General features: G+C 41.9%; 1 protein-coding gene across 1 annotated transcript in view; it reads left to right on the top strand.

Annotated features, from left to right (window-relative positions):
- MYO10 (myosin X) overlaps positions 1-25,754 on the top strand; it is a 162,740-nt gene that overhangs the window by 35,126 nt on the left and 101,860 nt on the right. Inside the window, 1 exon segment of the mRNA XM_066186412.1 lies at positions 378-476. Within this exon segment, the coding sequence (XP_066042509.1) occupies positions 378-476 (99 nt within the window).

Raw genomic sequence — 25,754 nt, 5'->3', positions numbered from 1 at the left:
GAGCCAGCTGGCTTTGGGGCGTATCTTCTAAACTGTGTGTAAATTCAAACACTGTTCTGTAGTTTGACATGTGCTAGCATGAGGCACATGACTCAGAGAATCAGAGGATTGGCTCCAGCTGCTCTTGCCGGCATTTAGGAACTTGTAAAAAAAAAAAAAAAGGCACTTCAGTGTAGTTCTCCTGTGTTTACTAATTGAGCACAAACCAACAAATATTTGCTAAGAGATTATTTTATTTTCTTTCACTTACTTATTTGAGTTTGGGTTTCTCTTTCCCTCCTATTCCTTGATAAATATTTATAGAGAAAAATAGTGAGTAGAATTCTTTTTTCAGTTTTTCTGTTTTGTCATCTATAACTTTGTTTTTTTTATTGCAGGGGTCTCGGGTCTGGCTGCGAGAAAATAATCAGCATTATCCCAGCACTGTTCATTCCTGTGCTGAAGGAGTTGTCGTATTCAGGACAGACTATGGTCAGGTATGGGCATTGCTCCTCTATGTTTTGTCTTTTTCACAACTCTGTAAAAAGTAAGGTTTCAGAGAATCACCGAATGGGTCAGGTTGAAGGCATCCCAGTGGGTCATCTGCTCCCACCTCCCTGTTCAAGCAGGGTCATCCTAGAGCACGTGGCAGAGGATTGTGTCCCAATGGTTCTTGAATATCTCCAGCAAGGGAGAGTCCACAACGTCTTTGGACAGCCTGTTCCAGTGCTTGGTCACCTTTTACCTGCAGTAAAGAAGTTTTTACTTGTGTTTAGGGGGAACTTCCTCTGTATCTCTGTGTGGAGGGCATAGTGGGAAACTAAAAGGCTTGTGAATAAAATATTCATTTTGTATGACCTGAATGTGCAACTTGGTTTTAATAGCTCTTTCTGTTGTCTCTCCAGTCAGTTGCTATGATTGTGTCTGACAAAGCTGAAGTAATGCTGCTGGGTGTGAGAGGAGAGCCTTGTTCCACATAGGTTGGTGATTGTATAGTTTATTGGAGGAAGGTGGCCTCTCCAAGATTATATTCTCTTACAGTAACAGAAAGTTGGGCTGGCACATGGCCAAAAAAATAAAAGCATGTCTTTCAGAAACAGGGAACCCTTGCCTTCTTTCCATGTCTTCCTCCAGGCAGGAAAGGAACCAGACAGAATTGCGGAGTGGCTTTTGATGGGCAAGATGTAATGTACTCATGATTAAATTGCTGCTGTGCCGGCACTGTGGGATGAAAATGATGGAGTGACCACATCAGTAAAGAAGGCAAGAGCTGTGCATGTCATCTGTCTGGACTTCTCTAAGACCTTTGACAAGGAACCCCACAACATCCTTCCCTCTAAATTGGAGAGATGTGGATTGGATGGATGAACTCTTCAGTGAATGAGGAATTGGTTGGATGGTTGCATCCAGACAGTGGTGGTCAAGAGCTAAACTGGTGACAAGCATGTCCCTTGGGGTTCTGGACTGGGACCAGAGCAGATTAATGCCTTCATTAGTGGCACTGGCAGTAGGATAGAGCACAGCCTCAGCAAGTTTGCAGATGGCACCAAGCTGAGTGCTGCAGCTGACAAGCCTGAAGGATGGAATGTGATTCAGAGGGACCTGGACAAGCTTGAGAAGTGGGCACATGAATATACTTCATGAAGTTCTATGAGGTCAAGTACAAGGTCCATGCATTTGGGTTGGGCCATCACCTGATATCCATACAGATTGATTGAGAACAGCCCTGCCAAAAGGGATTTCAGGATGCTGGTGGATGAAAAACTGAACATTAGTTGGCTGTGTGTGAACAGCCCAGGAAACCAACTGTATCTTGGGTTGTATCAAAAGCAGCATTGCTAGTAGGTCAGGGGAGGGAATTCTGACCCTCTGCTCCACTCTCATGAGACCTCACCTGGAGTGCTGTATCCAGCTCTGAGACCTGAAGCACAGAAAGGTCATCAACCTGTTGGAGCCACTGGAGGAAGGCCATGGAAATGATCAAAGGGATGGAACATCTCTCTTATGAGGTCAGGCTGAGAAACTTGAGGTTGTTCAGCATGGAGAAGAGAAGGCTCCAGGGGGACCTTACAGCACTTTCCAGTACCAAAAGGGGGCCGACAAGAAATCTGGGGACAAACCTTTTAGCAGGCCCTGTTGCAGTAGGACAAGAGGTAGTTGTTTTAAACTAAAAGAGGGTAGATTTAGATGAGATTAGGGAAGAAATTCTTTATTTTGAGAATTGTGAGGCACTGGAACATACTGCCCAGAGAAGCTGTGGATACCTGAAAGACTTCAAGGTCAGGTTGAATGGGGTTTTGAGCAACTTGGTCTAGTGGAAGGTATTCCCCCTTGCAGCAGGGGGGTTGGACTAGGTGACCTTTACAGGTCTCTTCCAATCCAACTGTGATTCTATGATTCTATAATGCTATCATTCTTTTCTCTTGCACCAAGTTATTGATGACCCAGACACATACTGTGTGGGGGAAGACATCCACAAAATTAGACTGAGAAGAAACACTACCACTGGGTACAAAGCCTCAGAGAAACAAGAAAGCCACTTGGGTGCTAGTGTGTTCTCTGTTGGGTTGCATGTAAAACCTTCAAGGTTCTCAGATTTGGGACGTTGCATATTTTGACTTTCTTACTGAAATTTGAAGTCAAATTAAGTGGAAAGGCTGAAACGTCTCCTCTGTTGCTTTTTTTGAGGTAAAATAGAAGGCTCCATCCCATGAAAACGTCACCATTACATTTGAGCTGCAGTGTAGAAAGGCTGCTGTGTGTGTTGTTACCCTAACATCCTTCAGGAAATGTCAACTTAAACACGTCTTTCATCTTAAACACAAGCCCTCTCCAGCTCCTAGTAGGAGTGACCCACATGCTTACATGGCAGACTACCTGTAATTTTCACAGGATTTTGTAACTGGATGTGTAACCATAAAGATCCTGACTTTTAGAAGTATTTTGAGCTACAAAATCCTTATACTTAAGAGAACCACAGATGCCCCTGTAAAAGGGACAGCCTGCTTTGGTGTCCTAGAAAAGAATGGCAGAGCTAGTGCTGACATCCACCAGCAGGTAAGTTGCTTGTTAAAGGTGTTCTGTGTGTGTGTTGTGTGTGATATTACTGCCTTTCTGTGGTGTCCATAATGCGAGCTGAAACTTCAGGTAATATGGAAAAAGTCTCAAGTCTTTACTGTGATGTCATCCAATTGATTACATTTGCTTAGAAAACCCTGGTGTTATAAACATCACTGGACATCACTGGGCAAAAAATTGCCTCCTTTGTTTGGGTCTGCTTGTGTTAAAACCAGGTGGTGCAAAATGGGAAGGACACAGGGGTCAGCCTTCAGACCTGTCACGTGGCATTCCCCTCCTCAGTGGGTCTGACCTGGCAGCCGCACAGCCAAAGGCATAGCAGAAATTCACTGCATTTGATAACTTTAATAATTTTCAGGGCTTATAGTTTCAGGAGCGGACTTAGTGTGTAAAAGGACTGTGCCAGCTGACATGGGTCAATTAATATCTTTTACCCCACTGCTTTGCTTGATGTTCTTTTAGACCATCCTGCCCTTGCTGTTTGGTTACCTATGGGCTGCAGAAGGTTGCAAGCAGGTGAAATGGAACTGAGATAATGCTTAACTATTATCTCTGACTGTTTTGCAATCCCTGCAATGCTGTATATCACTTTGAAGAACCAGAGAGGGGAAGCAAGGAGTGAGGTTGCAGAAATACGGAGTGATGATGCTTTTTGAAGCACGGTCAGTGTATTGATTCCCACATCATTTTGACAGCTGGAGCTCATGTTCAAGCCTAATGACAAACTGATGAAAGCACTGGGACCTTATCAAAGCACAGCATTGTTATTCATCTACTCTGATTCAACAGCTTCCACTAGACTTTGCCCTTTTCACCTTTCCACTGAGCATTTTGCATGTCTTCTGAAGGCATGATTGGCAGGCTTGTGGGACTGGGAAGGTGTGTTGCTGGAGTTGGTTTCAGATTTTACTTTTTAAAGTCTGGGCTTCAAGTCTTTGCCAGTGTCAGTTTGCAGAATTATTAAAATTTCGAAGCACAGTATATTACTTCTTAGTTTCTTCTTTCTGTTCTTCTTTGAGTGGCAGGAATTAATTTACCACAAAAACCTGTCGCAGCATACAGTTGTATGCTGAAGGAGTGGTTGTAGGGAATCATACCCAGTGTGAAAGTAGAATTATATAAAGATATTTTAACAAGCTGCATAGCAATTTCTTGATTAGCACATGGTGATAGAATTCCTTCCCGAGTGTTCTTGTATTTATTGCCTGAATGTTACAGTTAAACAGTTCATTTGCTAATTATTGTTAAAGACAACTGTGATACTGTCATCTGCTGTTGTCATCCTCTGTGTGAGATGGTTGTAAAACCAGCTGATTTGATGGTCTGTGAGTAATATCTGATATATCAGATATGGTGTAGAGATATAGTGTAGTAAAATGGGGAATATCACATTGTAAGTTTGGATTTCCCTGAGCAAATAGCTATGAAAAATTCTTAGCTCTTTATAAAAGAAGAAAAATGTGGCACTGTGTGGGGGTAGATGAAAGCCTCATTAAATACAAGGAGGGGAAGAGTATGTCAGGCCTGTGTTTCAGCACCCTGGCCCAAGATAAAGGACTGGGAGATGAAAGGCGTGACCTCCCTCTAAGCACGTGCTCATGATGCTGGATTGCAGCTGGCTCTGGAGTAGCTCTCCAAAGCTTCCTGCAGGCTGGCCTTCAAAACAGAGAGTCTGCAGTGACTGGAAAAGCTACGATGTGCAGACAATTAATGTTGTAAATATGTTTCCCTTTATAAGCACAAACCTCGTGCTTTCCAGAAGAGAAGATGCTGCAGTCACTTGCTAGCTGGTGGGTCGGTTGTGTTGTTTGCTTTTTGTTCCACTGTAGCAGAGAGCTGGTGAAGGGCTATGTCCTAGATGTTTTAGAAACCCCATGTCTATGCCTGTACTGTATTAATACAGGATATTCATACCTATTATGAATATATTAGGTATGTCAGTGAAGTCTATCAACACTTAGAATTAAAAAAGTAGGTCCTAATCTTTCTTTGTGTGTTTGGATACATATTCATATATAAGATGACATTAAAGTTACTGCTTTTTTATTTTTTAAAATGCTTGAGGATATTTTTGCTACATCTATTTTTAGGGTTAAAATGATTTTTTCCTTCAAGGTTTTATTTATGGTAAAGCAGACATTTCCTCATTGTCTTACTGTATTTTTAATGAAGTTGTGTGGGCTTATAAAGTACTCAAGTGAATGTTTAAATAAAACCTTAAAGCTCTGCTGTCATTCTGTGCTTTGTTTGAAATTACTTACTTGTGTATGTTCAGTAATCAGTGGTTCCATTGAGAAAAAAGCTCTTTCCAGTTTCTCTCCTTTTTCTTTTTCTTTTTTTTTCTGAATACCATGAACTTTACTTTATTTCAGTTCAAAGAGGACTGCAGTGTGCTCCTGACTTGTACAGACACACGTGAAACTGTCTGCAGTGAGAGCATAGATAGCAAATACAAAAAGCTTGGGGGGAGTGAAATCTTTCAGAAGAGCCAAGTTGTGTTGTGTGGCATTGATTTCAAGAACATTTTTCTAGGCTCCTAAACAGGACTCTCTACTTTTTCTTCCATTTGTACATCCAAGTACAAAAAAGTAAAATAAAAGTAATGCCAATAAATATATAGCCAGCATCTAAGGACTTTTTTTTTTTTTCTTTTAATGCAGTCATAGCTGTTGGTGTAAGTAGCACTATGTTTAAGCCTTTGAGAATTGAGGACTTCCAGAACAGCACCAAAGAACACACGTTTTTAATAACATCCATTCCCTTGCAAGGGAAGAGTTCTATATATGTAAGACATAACTAATGTGTGTGTGTGTGTAGGGGAAATCTTATCTGAACAAACTCATCCAAGAAGAAGTAAAAGTTGAATCAATTGCTGCAAACTGTCCTCAGACCAACACTAAAATTTCAGGATACTTAATTGCATATCTGCTTAGCTGACTGAGAGAAACTTTTACATCAGAGGTTAAAAATAGAAGCAGCTGAGTGATAATATCCAAAAAATGTAGGCTCTTTAAAAAGAGATGTCATAATTCACCAGTTAAGACTCTGTCAGTTAAACCAGCTTTCAGTGAATTTTCTTCACAAAGAAGTTCTTCACAGCATGGTGTTATGTCAGCAAACAGAGCTGAGCTTAGTATCCTTAGTTTCAAATCAGAGGCACCTGTAAATGGTTTGAGCAGCAACAAAAGTATATTTTCCTGTGTGTTTAACTTATTGTGGCTCTTCTGTGGCATTTCTGCATCTCAGGAATTGGAAGCCTACAGATGTTCCTCGTTAAACACAGCTCAAGTATGTTTTCCATGGAGGTTTTCATTTTTTTTTTTTTCTTTTTTTTTTTTTTTTCTTTCTTTCTTTCTGGATTGAAGGCTGTGGGAGTTTCTCATCATTACCTCATTCAGAAGTTGTAGACCTGGGCTTTGTTTGAGGTTTGGGGTTTGTTCTTTCTGTTTTGGTTAGTTAGGGGAGAGGGGTCCTTTTGTTTGACTTTTCAGTTAGCAATAGGATTATGTTGAAATTACTGTGCGGTTATACCAGGAGAGCTCATGTTTTCCTCACTTTTGGTTTAAAATTAAAAAGAAAGCCCCAAACCTGCAGGTAATGGCTAAGCGTTTCTCATAAGGACTCTTTTCTTTGCCTTGTGTCCTTTCTCACCCTTACTTGGGACTCTCTTGTGCTAGCCTTTGCTGTTGTGAGGAGCCCTTTTAAACAAGAGTCTTCCGTTCATATTCACAGGGCATGAATAACACCACTGAAGTGACTTGGCTTAAGTTACTGAAGTCAGTAGGACTGTTTATCAGTAAATGCTGTGTTTGGCTGCATCCATAGTTCATAGGATCAGGCATTGGAGAAGTAAATCCATCTGGACAAGAATTTTCTTAGCTAGCATTGAAAATTGTCATGCTTGCTTCTAGCTTTTCTTCCACACGAAGGCCTGAAAATATTTCCAAACAGTGTTTTTTGGACATTTCCCTGAATTCAGTATCTATTGCCCTTCAAATCCACATTTGCAAGGGAGCATTTTAAAGAAGCCCTTTGTGAGCTCCCTTGTATATACAGCCTCTTAAGAAAATACACAAATATATGCAGTGGGCTTTGGTCTTGGCTTCTTTTAGAGTTAAATTAATCCATCCCTTTTTGCAAACCTTATTTATGAAGACTTTCATGCTTTTTAATTTAATGGTGCATATGAAGGGTAGTGACTACTGATTCCGGACATTGGGTAGCTCGTGTGTGTTTTGGGCAGCAGATCCCCTGCCTTTGGGGCTCAGGGTCCATGCCAAATTCAGCAGCTTTACAGCAGGAAATCAGATTCCATCTGTCTAAACATTGTAAAGTTCATTTTATTCTCCAGTTAGTTATATTTGGCTTACTTGTAATAATTCTACTGATTAGCATAACTAAAAAAATCCTGGTGCTGTGGCTATTAGTATGCTAATTTCTTGGGAGTTTTTTGGTGCTTTGGGTCTTTTGTTGTTGTTGTTGTTTTTAAGGGATATGTGTGGGAGTTTTGGGTTTGGTGGATGGTGTGGGGTTGGGGAGAGCCAGAAGTCAGCCAGAGCGCCTTTTAGTACTCAGGATTTATCTTCTGTGGAGAAGTGTTTACATCTTTATGTTGGATGTCAAAGTTCAGCGACTCTCGCTGCAAGCATCTGCTGGCGCGCCCGTAAACGGAGCTCGTGACAGATGTGCGCCGGCAGCTTCCTCTGGGAGCATCCGCAGGGAGTCTGGCCTCCCTGCCTTGCACAACTGCACTTGGCTGTCCCGGGGGCCCTTTGGTACCCTCGTAGAAGGAGCTGTGAGGAGGGGTGGCTGTGCCCCGCTCCCCCGTGCTTGCTCCATCCTGGGAAGAGCAGAAAGGTGCCAGTGAAGCAGCAAGCGACGCAGCAGAGGCTGCACGTGCCCTGACAGCCCACGTGAGCCACAGGCCCACTGAGCCGTGCCACCCCTGCCCTCCTGTGAAGCGTTTAATGGAGTGTAACTGCAGTGCACAAAAGCCTCCCCGTGCCTGGGAAGGATTTAATGCAACTGCAGCAAACGTTTTCCGTAATGGAAAGGCTGCTTCTAAACCCCAAGCGTTACTTGGTCAGGACTGTGTTTGAGCACTGGTTTGAGTGGAAGCACTCACAAACTGAACAAATGTTTTGGGTTTCTTCCATGTGTGCTGTCTTCTTTTACTTTTTAAGTACTTGCTAATTGGAAAAATCATTATTTGGGCCTCTTAAATTCTCCAGCATGGAAATATTCAAAAGGCATTAATTATGCTAAAGGAAGCAATATCTATATCAGAGAATATTTTTTCTGCCCCTAATTCAGGAGCTAATTCAGCTTGTTCTTTTATCCCTTTACATCAAGGGTGATATTTTTCAATAACTGCCATTCTCTGAATATTTGTTAAAGGGTAATAAGGAAAAGCCTCTTTTTGTGTGTACTTTTCCCTGAACTATATGTCTATTACATAAAAAATACAGAGCAAGTTAGGAATTACTTCTTGGATATGTTGCACATGTTCTGTCCTTACTTTTTTCCTGTTACTTGCCTTTCTGCCAAAACCACTATCAGTTTGAGTGATTTCAGGAAGGGGAAAGTTCTAATCCTGAAGTGAGATATTTTAAAAGAAAGGCTGAATTGTAAAAAAAAACCCACCAAAGCAAAACAAAACAAAAACCTGAAAAACCAAACCCCAAAACCCATCCTAACTGCCAGACTAGGGTGATTGTATTATCCCTGCAAATGAACTTTTGGGCTACCAGTGCGTGGCCAGTTTTGGTCAGAAGTCAGGGAGTTTGCAAGTGTGCAGTCAGGAGATTACTAATGCACAAATGATGGGGGCAGAAGGGCTGAGCAATGACCATAAATAACTTCTTTAATGTTGGATTTTCAAGGGTTTTGTTCTGTACTGCCTAAACATAACAGTAGTGTTTGCTCTAGCTTTACTGAAATTAATTTGTTTGGCATTAGTGTGGCCATTGTTAAGTGTTTTCCTAACAATATAAATTAAATCTGTATGAACAAAAGCATTTATCTGTGAGTAGAGTTGTTTTATGTTTTTTATAAGACCTGACTGAAAGCAGTCAGCATCTGAGGTGCTGACAAAGAGGTACTTTCTGCATCCTCTCCCGTTTGCTGTGGCCACGTAATGGGGTTGTGGCGACGTAAACAGTTGAGATGTCAGTCTTCTCTCTTGCTTTCTGCAAAGAAAATCCAAACCATCTGTCTTTTTTGGTGCCTTTATTATGCTTGTACTAAAGATAGCAAAACTGCTTTGTTTTAAGATTAAAGCAGATGTACACAGGCTGCCATATTAATTTCTTTTGTAAGGGAACACAGTTCAGCTGTTCACAAAACATGGGAAGGAATTCAGGCAGCATCCTGCCAAAAAACAATGACAACAATGAATCTGTAGCTCCATGATGAACAAGCTTGTCACTTTGGTTGTTCTCCTCTCCCTAAATTCCCTTGGATGTGAGGCTGGTCTCATTGTTCAGCATTGTTGGTGTTTTTAGGAACATATGGTTTAGGTTAAGCACAATTATGTGCGGGGATACTTTGCTCTGCAACAGGGCATTGCTCAGTTTTGCTGTGGTGAGGCTTTCTACCTTACAGTGCAGATAGATGGTGGGTGAACCCTGAGATTTTTACTTGGAGAGGGTGGGTTGAGCAAAACACAAGTGGCCTAGAGTGCCCTATTTTTTATTATATAGACTTTCTATTTTCATATCCTTTTTTATTTTTTTAATTAAAAAGTCAAATGACTGGATAATTCTGGACAGGATTTTACACAATGATGGCTTCTGAGAAAATGCTGGTGCATGGGCAAGCACGATTTTAAAAAGCTGACAGTGGTGAGCAGAGGCCACCATCTCTCTCTCCTTCACAGTCAGCCCCTGGGAGCCACTGTTTGGCATAGCCATGTCCCATCCCCATCCCACTTCTCCATCAGGGACTGGGGACTGCGCTTAAGGGTGTGAGCTGTGAAAAATCTTTTTTTTTATTGCTATTTCAGGTCATTTGAATAGTTTAAGAAGTGCAGCCATTGGGCAGGTGTGTGGAGTACTGCATTAGGTGTGCTGGTGATCCCAGCCCGTGGGCTGGACAGCAGGTATGACGAGGTGAGGTGATGAATCTGTAGGAAAGGAGACTGTGTCCACTGGCAGCTCTTCTGGAGAAGGCTGGTTCTGTAGATGGAAAGCTCATTTGGTCTTGGCCCTATCCTGTGGTCACTCAGGTAGTTCCTGAAATCTATGTTACCTCTGTGTATCAGAGAAATCACAAAGGGGGATCTTCTGTAGCTCCAGGTACCCTTCACTATACAAGCTAACTTTAAACAAACTAAATCTGAGCAGCCAGACTGGTGTTTCAGTGCCAGATCACTTTCCAAGCTTGATGTTTGAAATGCTGTTTGAAAGATGAGATACTTCTTGCAGAGCTTCAGGTTCTTTTAGCAGGCAACACAGCAGCTTCCCTTTGTGATATGTCATTGCACCTTCAGGAGCCTCATGACATTTGTATTCTTGAGCATTTCAAAGTGACTTGTTTGAAAACATCAAGTGTTCTCATGAGAACACTATCAGAGCAAGATTTCCCCTAAAGCATTTCTGCAGTGTGATAATAAACTCTTTCAATATTAGCTGCAAAAGGAACTTTAAGCGCTCTTTCATAGTGGTGCTTTTATTTATGCTAAATCAGGGGAAGAAAATGTTAGTGTAGGTCATGTGCCTCCTTCTCATCCAGCACTCTTTATTTTGTAAAACAAGCCAGGTCCTGTTTAGCATACACATGGTGAAGCTGAGAGACGATTGAAGGAGATTTATCTACCCAAGCTGATTAACCAAGTACAGTCACAAAATGTACACGGAAAAAACCCCTCTTTATTGCAGAGTCATACCCTGGAGAGTTCAGAAATGCTGCAAGGCCTCTTTTTGCACTGTAGAAAAAGCAGTGTGCTGCCCCTTTGTAGTTAGGTGGTTGTGGCACACACTTGAGAGGAGAGGGACCAGTACCAGAGGGAGCAGTATCAGTCGTCTCTAAGCAGCTTCTGGATGTTCTGGAGTTAAAAGGGTGTGTGCATATGAGGGTAGAAGTAAAGGGTGCTTTCTCAAAGCACCCTAGTAGTCTTCCAGTGTTGGAATTCTGGAATCCAACATGAAGAAAAGAATGAAATTCTGGAAACCAACACGAAGAAAAGAATATAAGAAAACCAACATTCCTGTTTTTTTTTTTTTGTGGTTTTTTTTTTTTGTTGGTTTTTTTTTTGTTTTTGTTTTTTTTTTTTTTTGGTTTTTTTTTTTTTTTGGTTTTTTTTTTTGTTTTTGTTTTTGTTTTTTGTTTTGTTTTTTGTTTTTGAGGGCTTTTTTTCTTACCTGCCCTTTGTTCTGTCTTCCATGCATGGCCTCCTGTGCTTTTACTTGTTTGGTCTCTCCGAGGTTCTGCTTCAGATCCCATTCATCATTCATCCTGCGCATTCATCCCTGCAGCCCTGCTCCCTGCTTTTCTCTCTGACTGGAGAACACGAGCACGGCACGCCAGGGCACAGGGCAGGCTGGGCTGGCAGTTCCTGGGGCTGGGAGTACGGGGTCTGTCTGGGTGGGACCCCTGCCCTCCCCAGGCAGGAGCAGGGCAGCAGGGGGACCTCACTGTAAACCCAGCAAACCTCAACAAAGCACCAAGTCTCACATAGCCTCCTTCAGCTCACAAGGAGCACAAGGGTCAGGTTACCTTCTGGCCCTCTGTCCGCAGGCCTTGGTCAGGGGCAATGTGAATAGCAGCGTGGTGGAGCTGCCAAGGGAAGCTCCAGGAGAGCATGCCAAGGAAGGGCAGGAGGCCTTTCCCAAGGTGTTTGGCTACTCAGTGTGTGAGGCTCTACTGAAGGCTTGCTGCATGATTTTTCTCTGGTGATTTGTAACTTTGTAGAGCTGATGACTTTTACAGGAAAGATAAAATCTTGCCTCTTAGAAGCAATTGTTCCATTTTTAAATTAAACTTGCCTCTCCAAAGAATGGCCTGGTAGAATATTCACATATCAAATCACCAGAGTTATTGTAGGCCTGAATGACACAAGAGTACTGTTTTACCTGTGATGATAAAATAAGCTACTTTGAAAAAACATGCATTTCTAGTGTACCTGCAACTGAATACTTTGTCCAAAGCTTTCCACATGTAGCAGAATTAGGAAACACTAATTTGGGAAGGGAGCCGTCTCAATAGGTAGAAGTGACACAAGCCTATAATGAAAATAATTACATGTATTTTACTGCTGATTATTTCTCTCTTCAAAGTGTATTTTTTCCCTAGCATCAGCAAGGAGTTCTAATTAGAAGTAAATAATAAATCCATTCCGTTATTAATACTGCTTTCAGGCAGGCATTTAATGTACATTGAAATCTGATGGTCAGACTTTATTGGTGTTATCAGTGCATCATGACTGGCTTAAATGCAATTACAGAGAACTTCTGTCACCACAAGATTTGCCCAGAAAATGTAAAGTTCTGACAAGGATACTTCAAGGTCTGCTAGGCATTTGAGATTTGTTAGTGTTTTTCACATGCCCTCAGTGGGGGGGGGGGGGGGGGGGAAGAGAGGGCAGTATTACTGTGTGATCAGGAAAGCAAAGGGAGCGTGACAAAGGCTTGGTAAGTCCACACACAAGCATGCATTTCTAGGAAGAATGTGATTGCTGCACTGAGTTTGTACATGAACAAGACCCTTGATGTGGGTATGGGCTGCAGCCAGCAAAGACTTTGCAGAAGGTGAACAGGAGGCCAAGAAGCATAAGGCTGCTGGGGATCCATTTTTTCTTAAGAAGTACCCTTGGTTTTCTTCTGGGTTGTTTTTCTGGACATTTTTAAAAATGCTTGCCCTACATTCCCTGTGTGTGACTGTGTTAACAGATCAGACCAGATGCTTCCGTGAATATTCAGTTACTCCAAATTGGTTGCTGATCTCTGTTAATCCCAAGCATGCTGAAAGTGTATGTATCAAATGCATTTTTTCACATTTCAGAAATGAGCAGAGCTGTTGCAATGCAGTGCAGTGTCTTAATGCCCCTAACAGGCTGATACAGCTCTTCTGGAAAGTATTGTCATGTGTGCATATGTTGTATAGATGGTGAAATGGGGAAACGTGTGTTTAGGTGCTCACACAGCTATATAACGTGTACTGTTTCTTAAAATCAATGGACTTTAAATGTGTTTACTCTGCATCACATGCAGGTCCATATTTGTAGAAAAAAATGGTGGACAGCAGTAGCCTACAGGAGTTTTCTAAGTGAAGCCTTGATTTTTCAGTTATAGCATCATGCTGATGCTAGATTAAAGCAAAACCCGAGGCCTTGGCTAAAGAAAACAGTCAGGTAGAGTAGTATTCAATCTGTGGTATTGATAAGCTCCACAGATGCACTTTGAAAAGTCCTTGAACATCGCAACTCGAGTCAGTGCTGTTTGACTATGAAATCCTTAAATCTGACTCTCCACAAGCTGAAACAGTATACTGTTCATCATGTCCTTAGAGCAGATTAGGCAGGTTGAAGTCCACAAAGATGCAGACACAACAGAGATTCAGAGCGGTGGAAGCTGCTCTCAAGTCATGCTTTTTTTGCATAACTTCTAACTTGTGTACAACGTGATGCACTTACCAGTTTTACTGTGGACGCTGTGTAAATACTAAGCACCTTATCACGTGTGGTTCAAGGTTGCAGTTACAAGCAGTGCTTCCTCTATTTATGTATGAAAATGGAAAGAAATATCTTACTAGAAGTGTGAAATTGAATAGCAAGCTAGGGACAAGGATAACCATACTGACGCTAGTAAACCAAACTCACCTTTGAAGTGATAGCAATGGGAAACAGTAGCCAATTCTCTTTTGTTGAGAAATTTCTTACGGGGCAGACTGATTTTTATAATGGAAGATGAAATTAACTTATAAGGAAGATTTTGGAACCTGGTTCCAGGTTTTTTCAACACTGCTAAGTGGTATCTTGAGCTGTTAGGACTCGTGAATTAATGGTGCCAGACTTTGTCATGTGAAAGGGAATCCAGTCAGCTTCTTTCCCTTACACAGCACAGGTTTTATCTCTATTTGTAACTTGCATTTGGGATTATGTGTCAGTGATCAAAATACACTAGTAGAAGTGTTACTCTGAAGACAGTGTCTTGTCACCTCCATAGTAGTTCAGGTGTGGAGGGATGTAAAGCAGCATTTGCAGCAGGACCCAATGGAAGCAGGTGAGTTACTGGCTGAGGTGATCCCTCTCCCCCCAGTCTTAACATTAACTTTTCTTCTTGGCAGGCATAAGGGGCAATCAAGCACCAGTTGCATAAGGAGAAATAGCTATCCTCTGTATTTCCAGACTTACTTACCGGTCCAAAATACTCTTGCCTTTTGGAAGAGTTTGTGAGATGTTGGAAAAGTGGAACAAAAATCTGGATGCTAAGCTAGTAGTTTCATCTACTCCTGTAATTAAGCTCTGAGCACTTGCAGCTTTGTTGAATCTTTGATGCTAATTTAGTTTCCAGTCTGGCAGTAACTGTCCCCTTTATGTCAGTTTTTTCCTTACCCTCCTTGGCACAGTGCATGCTTTCCAGAGACCAGTGTGTTATTTCTGTCTGGTGAAGGCACCCCCGCTAAACTGATGTAGTTTTTGCATTATACAGCTACCAGCATGCACATCCCTAGGGTGAGTAACAGCTCTTTGCAGTGCATGTGTAAATATTTACATCCATTTCCCTCCCACTTGGTAAAGCACTCCATTTTTGTACAGTACAAAGTGCTTTGTATACAGAATAAAACATACTGTTTAGTTGGTCGGGTTTGTTTTGAGGGGGAGTTGTGTTTATTTAACAGAAAGCCAAACGAGTTGCAGCATGCGTTTTGTGGGGTAGTCCTGCTTTCATCCAGTTTCACAGCTGGGCTGGCAGATTTATGATGAGGTGAGGGACTTCTTCAAGGTCAGATGGTGAGTCAGTGGTTGGGGGAGAACCTCAGGTTTTGCTGACTCTGGCGCTTTATTTAAAAGTTCCAGCACACGGATCTGGCTTTGCAAATTAATGCAAAAAGTAAACCAAACTTATCCTCAGCCCCACAGTTAATTTCAATAAACAAATTTTGTGGGGGTTGTTATGCTTATTTAGAAAGAGCTTGATTGGTACTGATAGGCTCAGACCTGTCCTTGCAGTAGCAGGGAATTCTGGAAGTTATTGTGGTGATTTTTCACTCTTTGAAAAGGTTTGAGTGCTTAAACCCACACATTTAATACAAGCAGATGTATGCATCAGCTACTGCTGTTTTATCTTTGTTGCAGAGCAGTAACACGTGAAGATCCTTATCCATTTGTTACACCACTGTACCAAGTGGGGCGTAAAAGCAAAAGTGACAAACTTGTAGTGCCAGAACCATTGGAAAACCATGGAAGGTTTGGGTTGGCATCTCGCTGTGTGGCAGTCAGGTGGGGTGAGCTGCAGCAGTGAGGGTGGCTGGGGCTTCTGCTGCCAGCCCCAGCAGCAGCTGTACTTGTAAGAAGCAAGTGCCTCCTTGGCATTTTCCTTTACAGGAACATGCAGAATGGCCATACATGTCATCAGAGGACCTGCTCTTGCTATCCTGGACTTGCAAGAGAGAGGTTCCTTAGGTTTAGAGCTCCCTCCAGGTTTTTTTTTCTTGTGATTTAAACTTTTTCCAGCATTTATATAGATGGCAGTTTCTGGCTGTTGCCTTCTGCCAAGGGCACCACAGGATGCTTGGTGGCTGAGGTGAGTTTGTGAATGCTATTTGATAATTTCCAGTTATGAAATTTAAGAAGGGATTTTCATTTCTGTTAGACAAAAAAATTACGAGCCTGCCACTGGAAAAACAATTAGTGTCTGTGTCAGCACAAGTTTGCCAACAGCAGAGCATCTTGCTTCGTTGTCCTGTCACATCTGCTGAGTTTGGAGTCACCCAGAGTGGTGGGACTTCCATGATTTGTCAGCATTAATTCCAACTTCCTTCCTTTATGCTGCTTCATCTGAATTCATGCTTGGCTATCCATGTCTGAATGTGCAAGGCCTCGTGAATAAAGTCTGTAAAATATAGCAACGAAATGATTTTTTAAACTGTTTTGGTTTAGATTATTTACTTTCTCAGTAAGCTGTATTTTGAACAGGCATGTGGTTTTAGTTAATTTTCTCATTAAAATGTGCTGTTGCCAACTTCAGGTCTTAAAACTTCATTTTGTTGTGTATTGACTGCAGTATTCCTGGGGCACTTCTTTGTGCTTTTATTTTTTGTCTTCTACATATGGATGCAAATGGATATAATCAATTCAGTTTTTTTATGATAACTGAGTTTTGGCCTTGATTTGAATTCCTCTTATCACTTGTGTGTGCATGCAAAAGTTAGAGTATGTCAGGAAAGTAAGATGTGCTCTCACTATCTATCAGATGCAAGGCAAAAATAAAATCTCCAGCTTTATGCATTTAATAGTAAATTAATAGAGATCTTATCATTTGTTAGAGATGTATATTACTAACCTCAGCTGAAAACATGATGTGTGGTAGGAAATCAAGCTAATACTTGCTCCATCCATTCAAAGGAGCAAGCACAGCAAGAGGCCAGGATAATGAGATGAGAATAAAGGGAGCAATGAATTTTACTATACTTTTGAAAGCTCATTATTGAACAAGAGGTTTGTGAAGAGGCTTGGAAGAAAAGCCAGCTCTTGCTGTTGGAGTACAAATGGAGTTTGAACTTTCTTTTAAAAGAAAGATCTTGCATCTGTTGCAAGTGTATTGAACTACATGGTAGTGGTAAGTGTCTGAGTTTGGTCTCTGAGCTCATGGAAAATTTAGTTTCTGGGTGTATAAAATTAGTATTAAAAAGCCTGTTATTAACTTCGTGGTTTGTGTTTGAAAATAGGTCTGTGGGTCAAAAAGAAAAACAAACCCAAACCACCCTCCAACGACTCTCTTTGTTTTTCTATTTTGTTTGAGAAGAATTGCAACTTTTTTATTGTAAATAGTCTGAAACAGGTCTGTAACCATGGGAACATAAGCATTTTTCTTAATAGAAAATTCTAACGAACACACCCCATTGCACTTTTCAGCTCCCAGTATGTTTAGCAGCCATGTGTGCAACAGTTCTTTGGGCAGTACCTGCACTGATTTTCACTTGTGTGCATTGGGTTTAGCCAGAGATCCTATTGCCATCCCTGCAGGGCAGATGTAGCCTGAGGTTGGTGAGGTGAGCATCCAGCAGCGTGAAAGCTGTCTATCTGATCTGAGCACAGTGTGTGGTCAATGGAGTAACCATAGTCTGCACTCCTGGCAGCCGCTTCCCACTGGAAATAAACATTTACTGGTTGCTGATCTTTGCCCAGCGATCTAGTGGGAGTGCTTGCCTGAACTTGTCTCAGCAGTGTTATCTTCCAGTATCTTTAGAAAAGATGATAGTGTCTTACTAACATTTAAAACTTCTTTGTGTCTCAGGAGCGTGTTCTGTGCCCTTCCTACATGCCATATTTTGTGCCTCGACAGCTTGAATTGTGGAATCTTTGTTTCCTGTGGTCGGGATCCCATTCAAAGCATCTGCCTGTAGTGTTGTGCTCCAAGGGGATGTCTCTCCATTGGTTCAAAGCATCTTTCAGAGATCACTGATCTGACAAGGCTTTGCATGCTAACTCACATTTCCCACCACTGTTTAGAAATGAGATTGTCTTTCACTCCTCCATTTCTTCCCAGCACTTTTTCTTTCTAGGAAATGAACTGTACAAAGTTAAAATAAAAGCTTCTGTGTGGGCACTGCCACCACTGTAACTTCAGCTGATGTAGCAGAGTGGTTTCACTGTAGTAGTGAAGTTGAATGAGAGGAAAGACATGATTGCAATTAAGTGCTGATTTTCTGGGGGCAAAGCTGTTCTCAGTTCCTTTGCAACTGGGCAGAAAAATTTCCTTTATGTCTAAGGACCTCAAGCCAGTCAGCATGGTTTTTGTCTTGAATGCACATGGTAAAGGGTCAAGTGATTGGAGAAATAGCTGATACAGCTCTGTTGGAAGGGGTTTGAGTTTAAGTTGCTGGCTCTATAGTAGAGGGAAGGACCTTTGGACTGCTGGAACCCACAGTGCTAAGGGAATAATTTTTAAGTTTTATTGCTTTTGTGCGTGTTTTAATTGGATTGAACTGTGCCCCAAGGGGCCTGGAAAAACATTTTGGCAGATGTGCTAGCACTTCCCCGACTGTGTGGGCAGCCTGCTAACCCTGGAACAAGTAACCCCGGTAGCCCCATGAGCAAAAGAAAATTCACTGTAAAAGCACTATCGGTGTAATCATGGTGAGGTCACGGGCCTCTGCTGGGAAAACCTCCTATCTGTGATTCATAGGATGCATCAGCAGGATCTGGTGTAGACCTGTCCTAAGGGGAGAAGCCTCTGGAGAGGTGAATTTGTGTGGAGACCAGCGGTCGCTTGCTCTCTGCCGCCAGTCCTTTGTGTCTGGGTGCTTGAGTTACCCTGCAGGAGCAGGGGCAGGCAGAGGGGATCCAAATGAGTGCTGCTTCAACTTCATTACTGACTTCATCCCTTTGACGAGTTGTGTGCCTGGCACATGCTCTCTTTGGTTTGTCCTCTCCAGAAGTGCATCCTGATAGTCCAGGTTAAACCTTCCCCTCACCAACTGGCTTCCTCTGCCAGGACCTGGGCTGCAAGTACTGCTTCCCTGCCTAGGAACAGGAAGCAGTGTTTATGGGCAGTCTTGTGGTAGGATGGAGGTTCTGTCTTTTTGTGCAACATCTGGTAAGGGGACCTATTTTGGTCTTGGTCAGATCAGTTAAATCAAACCCTATTAAAAATGATAATTGAAATCAGGTGCTCTTATTTAGATGATGGTAGGAACCTGTAAAGCTTGCTTTTAGGGATGCTAAATTCTTTCCCAGCAGCTGTTGAATATTTGTTGTTAAGATTTTGTGCTCAACTTCTAGCACCTGATCTGGAGCCTTCCAATCCATTTCCTTCTCTGAAAATTTCAGCTACGAAGAAACTTATTTTGGTGCTTTGGAAACTCGTATTTATGCCTGTGCAGTTTGCATGTGGTCATTCTCTTGGTATGCTCTTGTTGGGTGTTTTTTCTTCCCAGAGCACAGTAGTATTTTTGCAGAGAAGCACAAGATTGTGTACTTTCTGTTGAATCTGCAAAGCATGCCAGGCCTTGTAAGAGTAGTATCAGCAAATCTGTTGGTTTGACTGAACTTTTTCAGATGAGTGAAGCCCAGAATTGAGAACTTCCTATATAGCAGTTGTTGTATATTCTTTACAGTACAGGGATCTCGTAAGAATAACTTAATATCAAAATTTTAATTTAAGCTTAATTTTTAAACCATACTAGAAAATAAATAGGATTTTCTTTTACCTACCTGTCTTGAGTCTTGAACTAAATGAAGTATTGGGTGATTCCCTGCTGGTGCCTCTATGGATGTAACACTGTTGGAGGCCTTTGTGGGCTTTCCCTTGTTAACAGTGTCTTGTTTGTCAGAGTGTATGCTGACAACAACGTGTCTGAAGATACCGGTATAAATATTTCTACTTGGAGTCGTACTAATGGAATGCACTTTTTTTCTCTTCCTCACCTCTGTGTTCTAATTGTGGCAAGCATAAACAGTTACTCAAAAGCCCAAGTCTGGCCTTCAATCCATAGTACTTGATTTTTGACAAGACATACTGTCTTTTTTAGAGTCCAGCTGTGTTGCATGTGGTGGTGCAGTGGGAACCAGTCCTGCCCTGCTGTGTCCACGGGCACACTTGCTTATTTGTTGCTTCATGAAATATCTTTCTTTACTGCTGAGGCTGTGTTTCCATGATTGCCTTGATATTAAGCAGAACTACAACCACACTTGAACTTGTGTATTAGGTAGTACTTCTGTCCCACCTTTATGGAACTGCCCAGATGTGTCCGTCCCATGGTCTTTGCTTTCCACACCACAGAGAGTGGATTTCCCTGCATGATGTAAAATGTGATTGATGGTACATGACTGGAGCCATGGGCTTCATGACTCTTGGATGAGGACAATTGAAGTTGGGTATCACACAGAACATCACTAAACTCAGGCTTTAAAAATCATATGGGCAAGAGTTGGGAGCCATTAATCCTGCACAAGAAGTGCCTGTAGAGAAGTTTCCTGTGCTAGTTGAAGTTAATATTGTGAACAGCAAAAATCAATATCCAAATGGATGGTAGTGAATGCAAGATACTTTAGGAGGAAAGAAAGAGATTTGCAGTATTTCAGGGCTCAGACTTTACTAAATAAAACTGAATTTTGGTATTTCTAGGTTTTCCTGTGTTACACAGCTGATCACATCAAAAGATCATAATGGTCTCTTTAGCTTCATAATCTTCGGCTTTAGGATTGAAACACACTCTTGTTTCTAGAAACTTCTCATTTAATCTGCCAGGCTGAAGCTATTTGCAAAAAAATCATGGCATTGTCAGAGCAGGAGAGAGCTTTAATTAAGTCACTGGATTTAACCAGAAAGCATAAGCCTAGACTCAGTTCTGAAGCATACACAAAATGGAACAGGTGAGAAAAATAATAAAATAATGGAATCATTTGGTTAGAAAAGACCACAAAGATCATAGAGTGCAACTGTTAACCCAGCACTGCCATTGCTTGAATCATGTTAGGTCAGTACTCTCAGGGAGAAGTGGCATTAGCTCAGGCTCCGGGTAGCTAAATTAAATTGTTCTGGGCTTACCTGCTATCAGGTCAGCTCTGTCCTGGGTGGACATAGGGCTTAATTCCCTCTTCTCCAAGCCTGTTTCACGTTCAGGCCTATGCACTGAAAGTGTCTGCTACAAAAAGAACCAGTGGTCGGTGTCCTAAAAGGGAGATTGCACCCTCGATGAGATTGTGTATCTATAAGCTGAACCTGTCTTGGGAGGTGAGAGGAGTCACATCTTTAGGGGAAGAGAACATTGAAAAGGCAGCCTTTTGTCACTAGCAGGAATCTCTAAAGTTGAATTCTAAGATATGTCTTTATCAGAAAACACAGTAAAATAAACTTTGAGTACTGAGAGTAGCCTGGGAAGGTAAGTAGAGGGCAACATTATTAACCAGTATACAAGATTGTAATGTCCATGTATCTCTTTCACAACCTTTCCTTCAATGCAAGCAATCAAAAAATGTGGTCCAATTTTAATCTGTCTATTCTAATTGGTTTTTAGTGTCATGTTAAAGTAATCTCACAGTATTTCATGTTGGACTTCTGGCTAACCCTCATTTTAAAGAATATAAACTGTAGCTTTTACAGCTTCATGTGCTTGAGGTTTGTCAAAGTAATTTCAAAAACAAACAGCAGTATCCTTACAAAGACAGAAAAGTACTGGTGTATTTTTCTTTGCAGCAACAGTTTGGGTTTTTCCTTCCAGAGCTATAAACATTATGGTTATGTGTAAAGCTACCAAGTAACTCTCTGAATATAAGACATCCTTGTTGTCTGTCTCCATAATTCTGACACAACTACTGAAGTAGTACTGTCCTTATTTAGAGTGGAAAAAATAGTGCTGTGAATTACTCTTTGCTGGTATCATGGGAACCAGTTGCAATCAGGCTTCTCCAGCATACACCTTCATGCTATCTGGTATGTGATTCAGCTGTGGTTTTCAAATGTAAGCACAGGCAAGCTGTGGAAAATAAAATCACACACACACACACACCTTTTAATAAGGTGAGCCACCTTTATGTGTGTTCAGTTTGCCCTTCTGCTTCTTGCAGGGCAAGAGTTTTATAGTTCAAATGCAAACCAGCCAGTTTATATGCAGATTTTATGGGAGTAACATATAGAACAGTCTCTCAAACTTTTACAGCCAAGAGCAACTTCTTTCCCTTATCTGTACATAGTGCAACTTCTCACACATAAAGCAATATCTGTGCCATGCAATAAGAATTGTGACATGGCTTTGAAAAGTATTGCATCTCTCAACCTCTCCATCTGCCTGTATCTGCGGATTCATGCCCTGCAATGAATGATTGGTGCTCCTGTCTCCTCACCAAGTTCTAGCAGTGCCAGTGCCAGAGTTCTTTTCTTCAAGGAAACCTACCACAGGAATATGACCAAGACAACCTATATTCAAACCTTCTATCATTCCTTAAAAAAAAAAAAAAAATACAATTTTGTATTTTACATCCACAAGCTTTTCTCAAGTGCAATGAAAGGAGATCTTTACCTGCACAATAACAGAAAACGAGCAGTATTATATACAATATTATCTCTGTGGATGTAAGAAAGGGGAACTTGTAGAGACTCTTAAGACAGGAAGAAGAAAAGGTCTTTTAAGCTGTTCTGTGAATTCTTGGGCTCCTGGGCCTGGTATATTTGTCCATGCTCCTTGTAATATTACCAAGTAAAAGAATGTAATATTGTTTTCCCCCAAACTAGACATATTAAAATGTAGAAGTGTTTTCATATTTGTACTGAAAAAAAAATCTCCAAGAGGTCTTTGTACTAGACACCGTAAAACTTTATAGCAAAGAGGTAGGGTTTTTTCATAAAAAGGTTTCAGTCAAAGAAAGAGTCCACTCTGGCATTCCTAACAATGTATTCTTTATTTGAGTAATAATCAAATTTCCTAGTATGCATTTGAGAGAGCCTAAGTAATTGGTACCTGACTGTGTAGTCAGTTTGAGTAATTCTCCTGCAGCAGCCCAGGAGAGCACTGTGCAACTTCAGTGCAAGTTAGAAGGTGACTTTGCTGCTTGTAAATAAGCAATTTTTTTTTTCACTTTTTTTTTTTTCAAGATTTTGAACTAGAGGATAAATATGCATTTGTGCCTTTTCCCTTATTTCTGCACCTTTTCAAAACAAGATACAGTAGGGTTTATTTATTTATTTATTTATTTATTTATTTATTTATTTAATGTGTCACCTTTTTTTTTTTTTTTTTTAAACTCCACTCCTTCTATCTCTCTTCATTGTGGTTTCATGACTGAACCATTGTGCAATATTCAGCTGGTTTTGTTGATCTTAGAACAGTTGTTGTGCAGGAGAGGCCTGGAAAACTTCAGTCAGGCGGTGTTCCCCCCTCAATGTAAATGAAAATATCATAAATGACCTGTCAGGGGCATTTGGACCCCTCTGACTCAGTGAAGGCCGGCATGTGGCTGCAGGAAGAACCCTCAGACTCCAGCTGCACGTGGGTCTGAGGGATCTCAGTTGACGGGCCAGTTGGGATCTCGGGGTGTGGGTCTGGGTTTCATGTTTGTAATGAAAAAGGCTTAACTGCCTTGGCTGCTATCTTAAGATACGTGCAGCTTGGTTTCATGCTTGTCCAAACCTGTTTTGTTCTTCCTGGCAGCAGACTTTCCTCTTGCTTCAGCTAACACTGCTGGGAAGGGCAGGGGGGGATGGAAAGCCAGTCCCCATTACGCGGGTTTGGGAAGTTTCGGATTTCCTTGCTGAACATGGTTGGGGCTCTCTAGGACAGTTCAGCCTAACATGTTGGTGGGCACCTTGTTGTGAGGATAACAGGCAAACATGAGAGCCCTGAGAGTCTTGAAGTGTTAACCTTTGCTGTGTTGCACAGCTAGCAAAGGGCCTGGGTAACTTTTTAGGTGGAATTCCTGGTTAAAGAGAGCAAAACAAAGCCCTGCTGAAACATGCTGGCTGACCAGCAGCAATGCTCACTGATCCACAGTGCTTCTCCAGGAGCTGTCAGTGGTCATCTGCTGGAGACTGCTGCTGTTGTCTTAAGCACTCTGGTCCTGGAGAAAAGTAAGATTCCAAGGGCAGAATATACTCCATGGAACTGTAAAATAAGATGGCTTTGTGCTTTTCTGAAAATAATGATTATGATAATTTTTGGTGCTGAAATCTCCTTGATTAGTTAACCTATCAGAATATATTATTAAGAAAAGCCCAAGTTTTTGCTCACTGTATAGAAATTCAAAATTCTTCCAGCTTTTTCCTCCTTCCTCCCACCTTTCACCTGTCAATTACTATTTTTGCCAAGTCGTCTGAGCAGCAGTAGGAGCAGAGGGACCCCCTGCCCTCTGCAGTGACCCGTGGTTGTCTGCTGGTAGGGAGGCAAGGTCCCTTGCTCCTTCCCTCTGCAGACACAGAGCCTTTTGTCATGGTCGTGCTAGCAGGGCATGTGAGAGCAATGCCTCTCGGGAGGGATTATTGCATATTATTATTGCAGACTTGGGCAGCCAAGCCTGCAGTAATCAGACACTGTCAGGTTGCTAGCCACAGAAACAGCACTGTGGACCAGGCTGTTGAGGTTCAGTGTCTGAGCCTCTCAGAAGAGGGGTCACTGGGGTGCAGAGCTGAAGCTGATCTTCCCTTTATCTCTGGCAAAGCCAGTAAATCCATGCCTGCTGCATGAAGCTTTCTGTCATGGCCTCTTACCCCTGTTGGCACTGCCACGGGTTGTGGTGAGCTTCCCTACAGGGCCCAGGGAGATCAGCAGGAAAGCTGAGTGAATGATCAATCCCTTCCTAGACTCAGGTGGATAAACCACCTGCCCTTACTTTTTTTATTTGACAATGCTTCCATGCTAGCAGAAAATAATTTGTTGATATTTAGGGTGCCTTTTCAGGCAGGGGAAACTATGTTGTTGTGGGACCCAGCGCTAACTTGGGTAGGTTAAAAGGCAGCTTTGGACACCTGCTGAGAGCTGGTCTGTTGCTGCCTACAGTATAATTACAATTACCTCTGCATGTCAGAACCAGGCACATAAGTAAGAAGAGGTCACCTCCTCCTGCGGTTGTTTAAGGGCACCTTTCATTATCTTAGGTCAGGACTGGAAAAAATCCCAGTTGCTGTTCAGCTGAATTAATGGCTGTAGTGACAGAGGGAGTGGCCTTGCTGTTTCTCCTCAGACAGCATTTTCCTGATAGCCTGATGAATTGTTTTCAGATCAGCACACGTGGTAAAAGTCAACTTTGAAATGGCATAGCCTTGTTGACTAGGCTGCTATAGAAACTGTGTGCTTGGGTTTGGGGAAAATGCCCAATGTTTTGTGTTCACCTGCCCATAATTCTGCTTTGAGCATTTTCCATTGTGTGTTATGGCTCATCATGTCCATATTTGTTTTCATGGATGGAGGTTCTCAGGAGCTTACTGTATTCAGGGCTTCAGTTCCTCGCTTTTCCACCTCTTGCCCTCTCTCTCCTCCCTACAGTGTAAGTTACCATTGTACACCTGACACTTTTGGGGGAAGGGAAGTTGAGTAGATGGTTACCTTGTTTAAAGGACTGCTTTGAGCTGTAGATAAAATATGCCTTTGGCTGTCTTCCTAGCAGTACTGCTGTGTCAAAACCTCTCACCGCAGGCAACCTGCAGGAACAGCAGGTCGTAAATGCTGGCTTAATGAAAAGCCCCTCTGATCCTTTAAAGATGAGAAAAGCGTTAGTGAGGGGCTGATGTTCACAACAGGGTTGTACCCAGTTGCTATTTTCTGGGCTTGAGCAACAGTAAGTGGTGCCAGGGGTGTGGGCTGGAGTGTGGCTTGCCAGTGAAGGGAAGAGGTTGGTTGCTGTTTACAAAGCAATTAGGGATACTGTAAAAATGCCATTTTGTGATATTGTAGAAAAAAAGATTAAAAGTTAACTTCAAAAAGAAATATAAAAGGGCTTTTCCTGTCATCTTAAACAAATAATTCATGCATCAATTTGGACTTAGGCTTTCACAAGCGGAAATTACATGAAGTGTGTGTGTGATGGGTCAGGTTAGATATTAGGG

Source organism: Chamaea fasciata, unplaced genomic scaffold, assembly GCF_029207755.1.
Source record: "Chamaea fasciata isolate MVZ Bird 193981 ecotype frontalis unplaced genomic scaffold, bChaFas1.0.hap1 SCAF_1, whole genome shotgun sequence".
NCBI classification, from domain to species: domain Eukaryota; kingdom Metazoa; phylum Chordata; class Aves; order Passeriformes; family Sylviidae; genus Chamaea; species Chamaea fasciata.
This window is presented reverse-complemented; position numbering and strand designations above follow the sequence as displayed.